The following is a 19032-nucleotide window of genomic DNA, read 5'->3' as shown; positions in this document are numbered from 1 at the left end:
TTAAACGTAAGCAGATGTTTAATTTTTTTTAATAATTAATTTTTAAAAATCTGTTTTGTTTTTGAGGTTGTTTAGTCAGCATAAGTTTAAGGAATTTTTTCATGTTTGTTTTTAAAAATCTGTTTATTAGTTTTTATTTGTGGGTGCTAAATGTGATAAGATACTCATTATATGTTAGTTACGTTATGTGTATTTATATAAAAAAAGTAAGAAAAAAAATTTAAAAAAAAAGTTTATTTTAAACTTTACGATCAACAAAATGACACACCGTAATCCATAATTGAAATGGTTTGCTCACTAATTAATGCTAAAAAATTATAGAATTGTTTTTTTCTTCTCATTTGTCATCCCAAAAACTTCATCATTTGGGGATGTGATGCAACAAAATTTTACAATTTTTTTTTTATGTCTTGTTAAAAAACTTTTTCTTTTCTTCGTCGTTTTAAAAAGTCAAAGATAAATGTTAAAATACAATGAAAAAAATATATAATGAACTAATTGATATCTTCAACTCAAACTGAATTTATACATGAAAAAATAAATTTCATTCGTCTTCTTATTTTTTGAACGTCGATGTCACATGATGTGGAAATTTTGAAGTCTTTTTAATAATTTGAAGGCATTCATTAAATGAATCAAAGCAGTACGAATTTAACTTAACAATCACAAATTGAACTTGAACTTTACGATCACAATTTTGAACTTTACAATTACATTTGTCAAACTTTAAGCAATTAACATAAATATTGTGGTCAAATTTTGAATTTTCAGATCAAAGTATTGATTTTCAAAAGATTGAGATCAAATATTGAACTTTTCAGATAAAATTTTGATCAAATTTGAGACTAAGTATTGAACTTTTAGATCAAATATTGAACTTTAAGATCAAATTATTGAACTTTGAGATCAAATATTGAACTTTAAGATCAAAATATTGAAACTTTAGATCAAATATTGAACTTTAAGTTCAAATATTGAACTTTTAGATAAATCAAGATCAAATATTGAATTTTCAAAATGTTCAAATTTAATCAAATGAATTTTGAGATCAAATATTGATTAACTTTTAGAAGTTATTAAATCAAAATATTGAACTTTAAAGAAATAAATATTGAAGTTATTGAATTATCAAATTAGAAACTTTAAACTCAAACTAAATTAGTTTTAATATCAAAATTTGACCATTCTATTTAACAAAAGCATTTTCAATGAAACTTTTCAAAAAATTCAAATTTAATTTAAATTTCAAATTAATTCGAGACATTTTCATCAGTTCCACACCATGTCCGATGTCTATCATATCTAATCATAATGAATAATACTTTAATAATGTAAATTTTAAAGTCATGATTTTTTTCTTGTTACACAAAAAATTAACACATCCTTATTATGTCTATTCAAATTATTATAATTATTAAATAGAGACTTTTTTTGCTGAATTTTCAATTTTTTTGTTTGTTTAGAATAAGACCAATATACCAACCTTACATCCGAAGCCCATTAGCTTTAATATCGTCTCCAGTAAAAAGAATGAAGTAAAGACCAAATTCATGTAGGTCAAGATATCAATCAATAATGGTGGTGCATCGTGGAACTATAAACAGTTTGTTTGAGGTTAAATAATATTTTGGTTATTAACTTAATTTTTTTTTTTGGTTTTTTTGTAAATATTGAAAATATTTTTTTAAAAAAAGTTGACCGCGTTATTTCCATTTTTATTTAAAGAGACAATGGGAAGATTTAGAAGGCAGAAATTGTGTAAGTTCATCAATATTTTCGCAGTATTTTGTGCAATGAATTTAAAAAAAAATATTCTAGCAAGAATTCCTATAAAAACTTCTTCGCTGTTTAGTATCTTTCTATTATTAAATTCCTAGCCTAAATTAACTTTCGTCATTTTCTATCATTTATCGTTTCATGTACTACATAACATAAACTAAATTAATTTAATTAAAAAAATCAAAAAAAATTCTGTACAATTTTTATTTGTAAAACGCATTTTTTCTGAGAAATGTTTTTATATATATTTTAAATATATTATTATGCATGCAAAATAAAAGCCAAGTGTGATTCAGCCTATATACACTACAGTCTACTCATTACTATGCCATGCCATCCGCAATATGTGCAATATTAAAGTCTACACGATTAAGCAACAACAACAACAAACAATTTTTCGTGGTGTATTTTCATTTTGCGCTGCTGTATGTGTGATGAATGACTCAACATATATACATATTGTTCAAGTAAGAACGTGTTCTGAAAGCTTAAGAGGAAAAATGAGAACATTGAAAAGCACATGCAATGCTACACACAAATATGCATAAAGCAACATGCAGTTTTTTTCATATATTTTTTTGTAGCTTATTCCGTTGATAATAATCAATATAAAAAGAGGAGAATTTTTATTTTTAGAAAAGCAGCAGAGATTTTTTTTTTGGTTTTGATCTTTTTTGTCACAAATTGAAAAAAAAAATCGAAAAATGTGGAAATTCTTTTTTGTTTTTTAAACATTTTTGGTTTGTTAGGATTGAAATTGAAGCTTTTTAGGAAAATTTTAATTTTTTAATTAAAAAAACAAATAAAAAACGAGAGAGGTTGTAAGGAAATTATAGGGCACATTGAAACATAAACTTTATCATTTTTTTATACAATTAATAATTAAAAAATATAAGCGATAAGGAAAATATAAAACGTAGATTTTGATTCTTTTATTCTTGTGAGGGCTTTGTTGCTCTTCTATGAGATTATTGTGATGATGAGGTGTTGGAGAGGATTTAGTAATATTTTTAAGGTTGATGATTATTGATAGATATTTGCTTTGTAAGGGAATCTATTCAGGGGCAAATTCATGGTGGATGGAGGTGGTTCGGGGGTTAAACTTCCACCTTATGAAAAGCGTTCTTCAATGTTCTAGAACTTTTTGAGGTAAAAGTCCTAAAATCCTCCTAAAATTGAGCGTTCCATTCAATATTTCTATTATGTTCACACCTGGGGTTTTGAGTCAATCGACAGAAGCATAACAAATTAAAAGGGAAAGTGAAGCATTTTGTAAGAGTTCATGATTTAAAGCCATAATTAGGAGACATCATGTTGTTCCAAAATTCAGCGACATAGTGCCACTATTGACTACAATGTAGTGCTGTTCAGATAAATTAAAACAAGAGTTAGAAAGAACATTTTCAATTTTTTTTTTCTGGGGCTCTAAAAGGCTTCGCTAAATCTCAGAATCAACTTTCATCTCTATGAGAAAATCTGAGTATCTAATTTTTTTTAATTTTCATTCAAATACTTCTATATGCATCAATCCAGAAATGGAAAGAAAATTTGTTAATTCATATATGGACTTGGGTAAATAAAAGATTGATATGGAACTGACTATTCTAAAACTAAATATTTTTATTCCTAGTCTTAGTTTCTCAATAATGACCTAATCAGGTAACTAAAGTTTGGTCACAGGCAGGTCAAGTAATATTCAACCTGATCCTAATTTAGTGTTCTCGAGATTAACGCTTCTTTGTCTCTATACCGAGTATTATCGAGACCAAGACTTCGGGAGTTCATAATCAGTACTCTAATCAAGTTAAACCTGCACAACTTATCCTCAATTTTTATAATTATTCATCAAATAATCACATCATAAAAGAACAAAAAATACACACAATTCAAAAAGAATAATGAATAAATAATAAGACAAAAAATAATGATTTGTTCTATTTCCTACCGTATATGTTATTTTTTGTAATTATAAGTTAAAAATAAAGAAGAGTATAATATTATGTAAAGATGCATGAATCATATTTTAAAGCATATTGAATAAGTCCTGATTGATTTTTCAATATCAAAGCTCAAAGTCGAGTCAACTTGACTTGAGAGTGTCGACTTTGAGTCAAAGTCAAGTCAACTTGACTTGAGAGTGTCGAGTAAAGTCGAGTCAAATTGACTTAAGCAGTTTCGACTTGGTTCAAAATCGAGTCAACTTGACTTAATAGTGTCGAATTTGGGCAAAGTCGAGTCAACTTGACTTGAAAGTGTCGACTTTGAGCTAAGTCGAGTCAACTTGACTTGAAAGTGTCAACTTTGAGTAAAGTCGAGTCAACTTGACTTTAGAGTATCGTCAAGTCGAGTAAGAGTATCGACTTTGACTCAAAGTCGAGTCAACTTGACTTAAAAATGTCAACTTTGAGCAAAGCCAAGTCAACTTGACTTAAGCAGTTTCGACTGGGCTCAAATTTGAGTCAACTTGACTTGAGAGTTTCGACTTTGAGCTCCGTTCAATATGCTTTATGTTTAATAATTTTTATATGCATTTTTATTGTGTATTTACTCAAAAAAAGTATAAATTTAAAAGTGATTGCATATAATTTATATGATTCATGAGAGATTTGGTAGTATCAGCATAGATTTTTGTTGCAGTTGCTCTATTTCACCCACCTTTACACCAAATCCAATTATCTTTAGTATAGTCTCTACACTAAACATTCCAGTAAATCCCATGTTGAGATATTTGAGTGATTTTTCATAATTTTTGCTTTGTTGATGATACTTTTTATGTTAAGTTTTTAAGTTTTTTAAGGTATTTTTTTAGGTTTTTTAGGCAACATTTTGTATTTTTTTGTGTTTTTTTTCGAATATGTTTAGTATTTTTATACATTTTGAGCATAATGAGGCACAAAAACGAATTTTGAATTAGATAATAATTTAAAAAAAAATTGATTAGTTTTGTATATATGATCAATAAAGGAATAGAAAAAAGTTAATATAAAATAGAATTAAAAATGATGTTTTTTGGTCAAAATTTTTCTTCAGTTTTTCCTCGTTTTAAAAATTAAAAAAAATTTATGACAGTCGACTTTAAATGAGGATTTAAGATAGTCTTCGGTAATTTCTCAATGAAACCCTTTTGCGTCATTATTATCTTTCAGTAAGGAAAAACAGCAGTACGAAAAAAATATTTCGATAATTTGTTAATTAAAATGACATTTTTTATGTTTTATATCAAAAATAAGAATATTAAAAATAATGTTCAAAAATGCAAAAAATTAAAAAAGTTTGAAAAAAAAATTAAAAAGGATTTAAAAAATGAAATTGAAAAAATTTATACAAAATGTTTTCAAAAATTTATAAAAAAATTTAATTATTTTGAAAAGTTGGAAAGTTTAAATCAATTTGAATTTAATTTTTTCTTAATTTTGATTTGTAGACTATTTGTGGGAAATTTAAACGTTAATTTTGTTTTAAATTTCATCATTTGTGAAGTCTTAAGAAAAATGCTTAAAATGTGAAAATTAATTCAATTTTTAATGAGTCATCAGCTTTATTCTTGTTGATAATTTTGTTAAAAACTGCATCCAATTATATTACAATAATTAATTGATTTATCATGGATTAAAATACAACAATCAACAATCAACAATCAACAAATTTAGATTAATTTAGCCAATATTAAGGTAAAATTTTTAAACAATTTAGCTCGATTTATATTTCAATTTTAAGCAGCCAATTGCAATCTAGCCTAAAATATCAAATTTAATTTCAATTTACGCGGTGCTTGTAAAATGACTGAATTTATTGTCTAGTTTCACAATTTTCGTTTAATTTAATAATTTTTGTAATACTTGTGAATGGAAAAAAATTGTGAAAATTTTACAATTTTAAAAGTTTTTAAAAAAATTGTAATATTTTAATTTTACAATTTTTACAATTTTCTGATAAGTGTTTGAGTCACGATTAAAGTCGATTTTCAGCTTTGATAAAATTCAAACGACAGAATGAGATTTTATTTTAAATTTTAATTTTTGTTCTTATTTGGAAAATAAGTTCGAATATAAATTCTTAAATAAAAAGAAATTATTTTCGTAAATTTGAAATTCTCAAATTTTTTAATAGATTTCATTTTTTTATTTCTAGAAATTACAGTAATTCCCCATATTAAGGGTGTCATGATAAGCAACAGAGCTCTTGTGTATCGTGAAGTTTAGTTCAGCAATTATAGAAATTTTGAATAAATCAGAATGTTGATTTATAAACATTTCATCAAAAAATGCAATGGAATAGATACATTGTAATTAAGGATTGTTGCAGACACAATAAATTTAGCTACTCATTGTCAATTAAATTCCAAAATTCTCCCGCAAATTGATTTCAACTTTCTTATTTTTATTTAATAAAAAATTTCATTACCAAAAACAAATAAACAGGATATGAAAATGAAAAGAAGGAAGAGTTTAAAAAGTAGAATATATTGTAAGTTCACGCATAGACAGTAGATCAAAAAATTTAGAAAAAAGTATTTCATATCACAATAGTAAGTAGATAGCAGCAGATAGAATAGAGTGAATTTTTATCATATAAATATATATATTGATATCATATTTGTAAGGTAGAAGTAACAAACAGTAAATAGGTACTCAAAAATAAATATTATATATTTTTATAGTTCTAAAAAAAAAGTTCATTATATATTGTGTGAAAAATTAAAAAAAAAAAATATATATATATATATAGGTTTGTAAAACATATGCAAATGCATCTCATTTCTTTTGCACTCAAAAACCATCAAAGACAAAAAACCTAAAAAAAAAATATTTTTCCTGATCTTTTTTTGGACATGCAAAATTTAAAAATTATTTTCAAGGATTTTTTTTTTTTTGGAAAATAAAGCAATTTTTTATATGGAAAAGTCTGATTTTTTTGGATTGGAAAATTTGAAATTTCACACACTTAAAAGAGGAATCAAATAGATTGCTTTATAAGTCTTATTAAATTAAATTAAAACTCAAATTTAGAAAATGATAAAGAAAATGAAGGAACAAAATAAAAAAAAAATAGAATTTATTGGTGGACACAACGGTTATAATATTATTATGACAGTAAAATAACACCATCAACAACATGCTTGTTTAACATTCAAATCATAAAAATAAGGAAATTAAAGAAAAAGGAAAGAAATTTTAAAGTGGGATTAACTCTTTGGTAAGTTGTCGTACATAGTTAATTATTTGAATATTTACGGTAGTTTCTGACTTCTGCTCATTTTTCATATCTATAGAAGATTATTTTTCTAAAGCAGTAGTGTCCCTACTACCGTGAAGGGAAGCCACGATCGAAATCGTGGTCCGCACAAAACATGCGTTTTAAAGATTTTTCAAAAAATCCATGTCGACGCACAGGTTCGACAATACTGGCGTAAAGCGTAGCATTTAAAAAAATTTTGAGCACACACTAGAACGTTTAATAGAATCAGGAGATCATATCAAAATCCAAGGAGCGAGAAGTGTATTTTTGAGTCAGTATAACCACCATCTTTTTGCACAATTTTATGAAAAATGTTCATAATATTCTTGTCAAAAAATTACAAAAAGATTATTTTATACTACAATACATTTGATATAATTCTTTAGCATTTCCTTGGAATCGAACCCATACATTATCTTATAACAATGAAGATAGAATCTTAAACGTTGAGCTATTGACGCAAATTTCTTATATGAATTGATTTTGCTATTCCGTTTAGCTAAATTAGATACTTTCATAAATTTTCAAATAATGATTAATAATTGAAATTCTAATTAGAATTTCTATTTACAAAATTGTTTATTAAATTCAAATTTTCGAAGTCGATCGAATTTTTTCACACTAAATTCATACATTTCTAGTTAATCGACTGGTATTCGATATATTCGTACAATCAATTCTAATTAGATTAATCAAGGAAAAAACTCGAATCATCTAGATTTCAAATACAATTAAAGTATTTGTCGAGCTCTGGAAAGTACTAGATTTTTTGATAGAGTAATTCGAATTCAAAACATAACATTTTAAGATTCTTTAAATATATTGATAAGAATTCAATTTCAAAGCAAATTTGAAATTTTATAAAGATTAAAAATACGGAAATATTGAATTAATTCGACTTCTAGATCAAAAGACTCAGGTATACGGTAACTAAGCTTCTAAGAACATAGTTAATAACAAAATTTAAGAAGTTTTTGATCTTTATTCAGACTTTTCAATTTAGGTCATGATTCAGAGTTAATCCCACAAATACTAAAATTTAAATTATAATTCAGAAATTTTCCTAATCTTGAATAAATTTGTAATCATAACTATTTTGATTCCTTTATATATTTTTTAAGGAAATTCTAAAAGAAATCTTTTAATTCTTTAAAGATAGAATTAGAGAGAGAAAATCATAACAAAAAGAAAACTTCAAACCAAACTAAAACTCAAAATCATAAAACCAAATAGAAATATAATCAAAGCAATCGCATGGGCATATAGAAAAATAATCAATCTGTCAATCTCTTCACTTTTAATACTCATGTATAAAATAAATATATATTAAGTGTAAATTTTATCATGTGAATGCAAATTTCAATGTGAACTAATTTTATATATTATTAATCAAAAATAAATTCAAATATTTTGAAATCTAATCTTCATTACTGCTGTTTAACTTATTTTTTTATGGTTTTTCTTTCTCAAATGTTAAATCTTTTCATCTAAATTGTTTTTAAAAAAAACTTACTACAAATTCAATTAAAATGTTTCAAAAAATTTATTAAAAAATGTTTTTTTTTTTTTCAATTAAAATTTTTTCTGAATGATGAAAAATGTGGGGGGAGGAAGAAGGGTAGCTAAATTATTTTATATATTTTGGAATCAATGCAATGAAATTTTTTGTTTTGTATTTTTTTTATCGAAATATTTGGAAAAACGCTGCAAGTAATTTGACAAAAAATTCCTCATTTTTGTCAAATATTAAAATTAATTCAATGAGAAATATAACAAAGTTTTCAAGATAGATATAGGAGATGAATTAATATATAAAATTATGACATAAATCCATTGAATCTTACCTTCATCATCAGCAGAAGCGTATTGAACACAATGAGCATCATTATAAAGTACTCAAATGGTGTTGATACAACTATTCGCCACACCTTATATTTAAAACTATTTCGATCTTTTGGCATATACCGTTCTAGTGGTCTTGCACCGATTGTAAAATCTATGCACGATTTCTGTTTTTGGGGATGAAAAAATTTTTAAAAAATTATTGTGTTAAAAAGTTGGAAATTTAATATATTTTGTGACATCCCTAACAATCCAAAGACCATGATCATTAAGTATCATGTTTAGATCATGCTCTATGTCTGGTAGGGATTATTGAGGGGCAAATCCCCCTCAGTAAAAGTGAACAGTAATAATGTGAATGAATTTTGACTTTTTTAGTAGGTTTAAACTAATTGACTTAGTATGAAACTCTACTACTTAGGGTCACAATTCGACATTTGGTGTTAATATGTCCAGGTATTGAGTTTTACATTCCATAAGTCGTCTTGATATTTATACTACAGCTTCAATTCTCCTTCTCATGATATTCCGCTAATTTAATTGCTAATTATAGCTATGAATCCATCCATAGCTCACAATATCGACATCTGCCTTTGAAATGGCTAGTTGAGAAGCTAGTGTCGACAGCAGTGCTTCTCTAACTAACTACGCTACACTCTTGTGTGACATCAAAACCTCTAAGATTCGTTAGGAATCGAACCCATCATCAATTTTGATATAGCTTCGAATTCCAGTTTTGACTGAGCACTTGAGTACAAAGACTGTGCACAGAGGCGTAATTATGGATCAATTATACCCCTCCCTTTCCATTTTTGGACCACATTCTTCAATTTCCATTTTCTACGCCTCTGACATGGCTTATGAACCTGCATAGTCTTTCATAGCATTGCCAATTTATATCTCTACATCCTAATTCTTTTGATTCTAGCAAATTCCACCAATAAAGGCACAATTTAACCCCAAAAAGTCCTAATCCACAACCCACAACCCTAATTACCCCAGCATTGACGATTATCCAATCACAATTTCCCACAATTTTATCACCAACACCTCACCTGATTTTTGTCAATTTCACCGTCTTGTAATTCGGCCTCGCCTTGCTCTTGAAATGTAATGATAATCAAGGCCACGAAAATGTTAACGAAGAAGAATGGAAATACTACGAAATAAACAATGTAAAATATGGACATTTCAATGCGAAAGTTTTGAATTGGACCCCGATTCTCATATGTTGCGGCCATTGAATGTTGCAAGATTCTGTGAAAAAAATAAATTTTTTGTCAGTTGTGTAAAGTTTCTGATTGTCTAGAGATTTTTTTACTGTGGCCATCCTTCACCAGTTTGTACAGCAAACAGTGTCAGCATAGCAGTCGCTACATTATCATAATGAAAGTTTTGATTATCCCATACTCTTTTCTCTTCTCTCGGTAGCATTTCATCATTATCGAATACAAAATATGATCCTCTGCAATTATGAATGGATATTTAATTAAAAATATTAAAAAAGTTATCGAACTTATAAAGTGACTTTAGCGCATTTTTGTAGTATTGATCAGTATTTGATTGACAATTTACTGTGAATCACTTTTAATCATTTAACGGCTTTTTGAAATTCAAACTTTTAACTGTCAGAAATAATTTGAATTCAAAGTTCAAAATTTGAACCTTTAAATCACGTGCTTTTGTTTATAAAATGAAAAATTGTGAAAAATTATTAATTGAAGTGTTTAAAGTTAGTTTAGTGCTTCAAGATCAATCATCGTTGACTTATAACAATGACACTAAGCTAATGCTTCAAACTAGAACTCTCTACGATGTCTGATTATCAAGATCTCACATCTCATCCAGCCAACCACACAAAGTGTATTATTAATCGACTTTTTACCAAAAAATGTGCTAAAATATACAATTTATAAGGATAAGTAAAGCTTTAACGATACATACTGGCATTCTTCTTCCGTATGTTTACTTGAATCCGTACACCAGAAGAATTTTCCATTGAATAGTTGAACGGCAATGACAGCAAATATAAATTGAAATAGTATATACACGATGAGAATATTGATTACATTTTTTAGAGAGTTAACAACGCAATCGAATACGGCTTTTAGTTTGGGAACACGTTTGATAGTCTTTAATGGACGCAATACACGAAGTACTCGCAGCGATTTGATTGTTGACAGGTTACTTGTCACTTCACTTCCGGCATCGCCACTGGAAAAATGAATAGAATTAGTGATTGTAGTGATGCTGGGGATATAAAGTTGCATTTATGACATTATATCAACATAATCTGACTTGTCTAGGTCAGTTACTGACACAAATTCCAACTTAATATCACTCATTCCACAAACTACTTACGCCATATCGAAACCGAAACTGACAGCTGCACATATAACGACAACAGCATCCATAATGTTCCAGAACTCTCTAAGATAACTGCCAGGATGCAGTATAATACCTAAATCTACGACTTTAAAAAGCAGCTCCAATGTAAATACGCATGTAAATCCATAATCGAAGTAATTTAATATCTTATTCTTTTCGGAATCCTCATCGACAGGATCCTCACAAGCGAGTGCAATTGATGATAAGCAGATGACGATCATGATGAAAAAGTCAAAATATCTTAAATTAACAACCCAATGAGCTCCACGTCGTATTGGATTGGTTGGTGATAATATAAACATTGATGAATATGGCAGCATTGGTCGAGGACCTTCTGGAATTTCCTCTTCTTCATCCTTCTTCTCATCTTTCTTACGATGATGCTTTTTGTGTCCTGTATCATTTGGTGGACTGCCATTTGGCGACATACCGGGATTCTGGAGTGCTTCCATCTCTTTATCAAGCTCCATTTGTTGTTTCTCTTTATCCTCTTCGGCCTGCTCTTCTTCAGCTGCTGTTAACTCTTGTGCATTTGCCAAGTTATCGACGGCGATAGCCAAGAAGACGTTTAGCAGTGTATAGTTACCGAACAACATGAGAATAATAAAGTATCTGAAAATGAGAGCACAAAAATTATTTATTATATCATTTTTCATCCACAAAATAATGAGCTGTAATTGCTGCATGCTGGTTGTAAATGGGTTAACGGTGCAATTTTCCATTTGGTTGAGGAGAAGTTGTCCTTAATTAAAGCTTTTTTTTGGGGTAAGTAAGAATTCTGGACATTGAACTTCTTGGCAGCAGAAATTGGGGAAGTCCATTGGATTCCCTCCCTCATTTGGCAGTAAACAATGGATATGACCCAGTAATCTACATTTCCTCACAACCAGCATACAGCATATCATCTCCAATAACTTACAATGAGTAAAGCATTCCTTTCTTATGTCCGCCCTGCGACTCGATACCAAAATACATGACCTCATTCCAATCTTCTCCAGTCAATATTTGAAACACAGTCAGTAATGCAATAGGAAATGTATTGAAGTTTGTTGCCGGTGTTCCATCCGCAAAATTGAATTGACCACCGAACAATTGCATTCCCAAAAGTGCAAATATAAGAATGAACAAGAATAGCAGGAACAACAATGAGATAATAGATCTCATTGAATTGAGTAATGATATAACGAGATTCCTCAAAGATGACCAATATTTGGTGACTTTGAAGATACGCAGAAGACGTAATGCACGAAGAACTGAGAAACCGAATGATCCGCCTTTGATTTGTGACCAAACGACCTCGAATATTGATCCACAAATGACAACACAATCAAAACGATTAAATGAAGACTCGAAATAGATTCGTGGACCAAGTGCGTACATTTTGACGAACATTTCCATCATGAACAGTCCAAGGAATACGTATTCAGTCCAAACTAAAATGAGAAAATTAGTGATTAGTAAGGTTGATAAGGTTTTGTAAGTGTCAAGGATGTGAAACTCTTTGATTAATTTGATTTGAAATGAATTTGTTGAGATTTTGTTAAATTGAGCATATTTGATGAATTGTTGACTAATAGTTGAGCAATTATTACTTTAATGTCAAGCAACCTTTGCTAAGGAACTGAGCAATTGTACAATTTATAACTGAGCAACAGTTTTTTATCAAAATTAAGCATCTATTGCTCAAAAACTAAGCAGTTTCAAATTCAAAAAATATCTTAAAACTGAATAGCTGTGATTCTAAAAATGAGCATTTGTTGCTTAAAACTGAGCAATTGTTGCTTAAATCTGAGCACTTGTTGCTTAAAACTGAACAACTATTGTTCGAAAATTCCACAAGTGAGCAATTTCTGCTTCAAAACTGAGCAATTGTTACTTGAAACTGTTACCTCTTATTGCTATACAAATACAAAACTGAGCAACGGTTGTTCCAAAATTTTAATTTTGAGCAACTGTTGCTCAAAAATTAAAAAGCTTGTTGCTTTAAAACAAAAACTGAGCAACAGTTGCTCTACGATTTTAAAATATCATTGCTCAAAACTGAGCAATCGTTGCTCAAAAACTATAAGTGAGCAATTGCTGCTCTTAAATTCTTAATTTGAGCAGCTGTTGCTCTAAAATTCCAATAATGAGCAGCTACTCCTCAAAAACTGAACACATGTTGCATTAAAAACTCTGAAACTGAGCAAAAGTAACTTAAAAGTGAGCAAAATTAACCCAAACATTCAAAGAGTTCAATCAACTTGACAACATTTTAAAAGAAAACAAATAAAAATTTCAAAGCCTACTTACACAAAAAGTTTGTAAGAAATTCCGGCTGTCCATAATGTTCAGCAGCAACAGTGACTGTATTAAAGAACACGAGTATGATGACAAACCAATAGAACCATTGTGTTTTTACAGTATGACGTATCCAAAATCGTAGTCGCTTTTCGGCACGCCAAAAACCTAGACATCTTCCTGGCGTTTTCACTTTGGACTTTAGAAAGCCTGTTGATTATTATTTTTTGGCATTAAATGGATGAAAAAAAAAAATTTATGTGTGGAAGAAAAAAAGAAAACAAGAAAAAAAATGGAAACGGAAATATTTTTATTAGTAAGGATTGCATGACATTAAATTCACTAGAAAGAAGTTTGTTGAACTTTCTTTTATAATTCACTTGTATATTCAATTTTTTTCTATCGTCTTAGCTATACATATGCAAAGTATAGGTATAAAAATGAAATAAAATGTACACTATGTAGTCACTCTTTCTAGCCAGCTAATTTAAAATTTATGAAACAAGAAAAAAAATTGAAATTGAAAATTTTTTCTAACACCAAAAAAAGACCTAAATAACGAGTTCAATAGGTATCGTCTTTGGTAATCAAACTCATGCTAGCATAGCCGTTATGGTGTATCCAAAGAGTATATCTCTAGATAACACTATATCATATTTATCGTTGCAACAATTTTTTTTTCTCTTTTTTTATTTTTCATGATGCAATGAAAATCGATTTTTAGCGCATTTTTTGAGAGGCAGGTGATGCATTGAGATATTTTTTATATGTTTATATGTCTGACTTAGTCTGTTGATTAGATTTTAAAATTAGAATATTGTTGAATTTCGAACCCATAAATATAGAATTTTTTAAACTTTTCTTTAATTTTGAATTTCTGAAAACTTTTAATTTTTTAATTTTGAAGAATACTTGAAGATTTGAAGAAAACGGTTGAATTTTTAAAATTTTCCAAAATTTTTGAATTAAGAAAAAATGTTAAAATTTGAATTTTTGGAACCCATGAAAATTTAAATTTTTCAAATTTTCAATTTGGAATGTTATAAAAAGTTTTAAGATTAGAATTTTTTATTAAATCTTTAAAATTTGAGATATTTTAAAATGTAATCAAATCTTATCTAATTAATTCAATTTTAAATTTTTGAATTTTTTGAGGTGATATGAAATTAACATTTTAAGTTTTGAAAGGTTGGATTGTGAATTTGAAAATCTTTTAGATTTTGGAATTTAAAGAAAAATTTAATTTTAAAATTTTAGAAACATTCAAATTGACTTTTTGGGAATTTTTTAATATTTTGATTATTTTTAAAATTTTGAATTTTATACAACTGTATAATTCATACTTTTAGAATCACTTTATTTTGAACATTTTAAAAACCGTTTATATTTATTAATTTTTAAATTTATGATCAAAAATTTTAAAATCGTTAAAATTTTGATTTCGTTAATTATTTATGAAAAATGCAGAAACTTGAATCAAACTAAAACAATCGATAATCTGCATCAAAAATGCGCCACAATCATCTATTTCATCGCAAATCTCTCAACTTAATTAATACTTTTTAAAAAAAAAATCTCCTCTTTATGAGTCTTTCTTTTCATATTATAGAAAAAAATCTTTATTTCTCTAATTTTTAGTCTAAATAAGCGTAAAAAGATGAAAAGGAAAAATAAGAATAAAAAAAAATTGGAAAAAGGAAAGGAAAAAAAGTCAGCGAGAAGTAAGAAGAAAATTGCAAGCAGCTAATAAACTAAATCAAGTAAAAAATTAACATTTTTTTCATCATTTCACTAAAAAAAAGTTTTAAAAGAATGCGAAAATAAATTATTCATGTTAAAGAGCTGTGCATGTCCGTATTATATAAAGTTTATTATTGAATTTATCGATGACGAATTTGAAATGGAATTTTTGAAAAAGAAAGGATGTTTGTGGATGTGTGGGGACGTTCAGATGTAATGTAACCCTATTAAATCAATTTGAACCCTTGCCCCTCTGGCCTGGTTGAGGTACAACAAAATCTCGACCCCCCTTCATACCCCCATTCTTCTCCATATGTGTGTTACGTAATTGTTGAATGACCTCCTATGTATATGTGGTACTCATGACTGGTTTTGATACGTACCACGACCCCCCATACCCCCTTCCTTCTCACTCATTACAGCGTTACGTAACATCTGAACCAAACCCCCTTCTGTATAATGTGGATAATTGAGAACTCATGTCTGGTCTTGTCGTATGTCTCTTGTGAATTCATTAAACTGCCGCATACATATCATTATGCTCTCATTTTTTCTGTTGTATACATTTGTACAGATATAATTCCATCCATTATATCGTACTGATATGCTATTTGAGCTCATTCTAAACTATCATCTACATGCGTATTGAGCTGTATCAAATTTGAATATCTTATTTTATTATTCATTTCTACTTCTTATTTCACTTTCAAGTATCACTTTACTCTCGTCTTGACAAAAGTCCCAATGAGGATGCATTTGATTGGCAACTGTTTTTTAATGGGGCGAGTTGAAGTGATTTTAAATTGAGTAGGGGAAGTTCTCATTTCTTTTTGGGTAGCAGTAATAAATAACAATTTTTTTTGAGGGTCTAACGCCAGTGGTGGGCAACCTGTGTGCTTTGGCACACTAATATTTCTCTAAAAAATTTTAGAAGTACCATGAATCGTATGCCGTGTGCGGTTTTGGTCAAGACTTGCTACCAAGGTGTACCCCGAAAAATAAAAGGTTGTCCACCACTGATCTAACACAATGCTTGCTTTATGATATTATGCACACCTTTAGATTCTTGAGAGGGGTCATTGAATGTGTGAGATTCTTATTGGAACTGCTAGACAGAATTATTAGAAATTTGAATTATTAATATTTGACAATTGAAAGAAAACAAGAAGAATTGAACAAAAATTGAGGCTGATGACCTCATGCCTTATGTATAACTTTTTTTGGAATCTAACAAACAATTGAGACATGTATCCTGTTGTGTTCAGGAAGTATCATTTCAATTTTATCAATTAATAAATTTCTTTATTGGAATATATCCAATTGGAATTCTTTTTTATTACAAATTGCAAGAGAGAGTTAAATTGAAAAATGAGAGATGAAGAATGAGATCATTCACTTATGGGGGTCATTCACTTATGACGTCCATATGGGATTAAGAATTGATATTGATTTTCAAAGAGTAGACTTTGGTGACTTCAAAAGTTCTGTGACACTTTGGAAGTTATTATGAAAAATCTTGAGATTTATAAGAGTTTGCAGCAATCAAATGGCACAGCGATCATTGATCTGCTGTAATTTGGTGTCTAAACATAGTGAAATTTTAGAGATTCGAACTATATGAAGGCGATTCTGTCAGTTTGAGAGTAAGGCCTCTATGGCCGAGTGGATAGGCAACAGACTTGATATCTACATCACTCGATTTGTGAGGAAGTGGGTTCGATTCCCATCAGAAGCTAGAACTCTAATGAATTTCAATTATTATGCTAAGTATTGTGCAGTCAATTTGTTAAGTTTAGCTCTAAAATAGAAGAACTGGAACTTTTATTGTAATTGTAGTTCATTCAGGCTTCTGACCAATTTTCAAAAATATTAAGCTTCAGGATGTAACTCACAAATCATCAATAATTCACAAAAACTATATGAATATTAGAAACTTAGTCTAAATATAGTTAAGGAGACCTTCAAAATCACCTCAAGCCTCAGTTACATACTCCCCTAATTGTACCTAAATTTAGAACCCGTTCCAACACCTCACCCTTCTTCATGCTCAACCCCAGCCAGTATTTTTATGTCCAAACCCACCGAACAAACAAACAATAAAATACCGCAATTAAAGATCGCCGTGTTATCATCGATTTCTAATTACAAATCGATGAACAACCATAAAATAATGCCTGGATAATTTTTTTGTTACCGCGCCGAGTATTTGCAAACAAAAGGAAAAAAATGCATGAAAAAAAGTGGAAGGCAAGAGAAGTAATAAATTGAAGGTTTTAACTTTTATTATGTATTTGCTTTTTGCTTAATTTAAATGCTTGTCGCTATCACTAGTCATTGATCTAATTACTTTAACTTCAGTTGTGGGTTATTTATATGAAATTTGTGAGTTTTCTCAGAGGATTTTTTTTTACATTATGTGAATTAAATAGGGATTCTTAATGAGCATTGTGGGGGTTGTTAAAGTTGGTATGAAATTTGAAGATAATTAGAGTTGATGGGGCTTGTTTGGTAGGGATTCTTATGCATTTTTAGAATGAAATTGTTGAAATTTTAGAAAATTTTGGAAAATATAAAGAAATTAATCAAATTTAAAATTAGATTTTTTGAGATGAATTTAAATTTTTAATTTTACATTGAAAAACTGTTTGGAAAATTTGAAATTTAAAATTCAATTTTTTGAAATTTTTAATTCAATTTTTAAAATTTGAAAACTCAATATTTTGAAATTTAAAATTCAATATTTTAAAATTTAAAATTGAAAATTTTAAAACTTAAAATTCAATATTTTGAAATTTAAAATTCAATATTTTAGAATTTAAACCCAATATTTTGAAACTTAAGTTCGAAATTTTGAAATTGAATTATTTATATTTAGAGTTCATTAATTTAAATTTTAAAATTCCAAGTTTCAAAGTTTAAAAATCTTCAAACCCAACTCAAAACTTTAAAATTTGAATTGAACTTCAAAATTAAAAAAAAAAAAAAACATTTTTTTTTCTTAATTTTTTTAATCTTAGACCTTAGACCAACCACAAAAAAATTCAATTCTCATCCACATTTACATCCAAAACATCAACAAAAATTTAATAAAATTTCTTTAACCGAATTCTTAACTTGCGAGCTCCCGAGAATCACTAAACTATGAACGTTTGCATGTCTATATAAATTGTATTGTATTATGGATAAATTAAAATTATTGTAAGCGATAGAGCCTATATGTACGTATGTGTAATGTGTATGTATGTGTATAATTATTTTTCCTGTATGTAAATTTTCTTTTTTTTTAAGTGCAAAAAATGTTTTTTGGGGCTTTTTACCTTTTTTGCGTTTAACTGCGAAAAAAAAACACAATTAACGGAATGAAAACACAAAAAAAAATCTTTAAATTATTTTCATAGATAAGAAAAAAAAAATTAAAAATGATAAGGATATAGGAAATTAAGTATGTAGACAGAGAATTCAGCTAGAAATGAATTGAGAATAATTTTGAGAGCTACTCAAAATATAAAAAAAAATATAAAAAAAAGTTTCATTTTTGTGGAAATGATAAAGTTTTAAGGATTACAAAATTATTTACACATCGAAGAACTTTTTTGTATTTTTTTTGATTTTTTTGACTACAGCCTAGAATATATATTTTGTATTTTTGTGTCGAATTAACGAAATTAAGATGTTGTCTTTTAACTATCGATTAATTAAATTAAATTTTTTGTCATTCTAATATGTATTTTATCATCATCAAATTGAACATAATTTAACTCACTA

The 19032-nt window shown here is 28.0% G+C and overlaps 1 protein-coding gene across 7 annotated transcripts in view; it reads right to left on the bottom strand.

Annotated features, from left to right (window-relative positions):
• Positions 1–19032, bottom strand: part of cac (calcium voltage-gated channel subunit cacophony) — an 81049-nt gene that overhangs the window by 24633 nt on the left and 37384 nt on the right. For 4 of the 7 annotated variants that reach the window (XM_070652003.1, XM_070652007.1, XM_070652005.1 and 1 more), the window contains exons 11-18: positions 13540–13737; positions 12167–12680; positions 11221–11859; positions 10804–11073; positions 10181–10324; positions 9915–10116; positions 8862–9026; positions 4435–4545 (exon numbers count right to left, since the gene is read on the bottom strand). In XM_070652003.1, coding sequence (XP_070508104.1) covers positions 4435–4545; positions 8862–9026; positions 9915–10116; positions 10181–10324; positions 10804–11073; positions 11221–11859; positions 12167–12680; positions 13540–13737 — 2243 coding nt within the window. Of the gene's footprint in view, positions 1–1483; positions 1595–4434; positions 4546–8861; positions 9027–9914; positions 10117–10180; positions 10325–10803; positions 11074–11220; positions 11860–12166; positions 12681–13539; positions 13738–19032 lie in introns of all 7 variants that reach the window. The other 3 variants (XM_070652004.1, XM_070652006.1, XM_070652010.1) reach the window with 1 other exon arrangement.

The sequence above is a fragment of the Chironomus tepperi genome, unplaced genomic scaffold (genome assembly GCF_022539635.2).
Source record: "Chironomus tepperi strain 1889 unplaced genomic scaffold, CSIRO-AGI_Ctep_v1 contig_472, whole genome shotgun sequence".
NCBI lineage: Eukaryota > Metazoa > Arthropoda > Insecta > Diptera > Chironomidae > Chironomus > Chironomus tepperi.
This window is presented reverse-complemented; position numbering and strand designations above follow the sequence as displayed.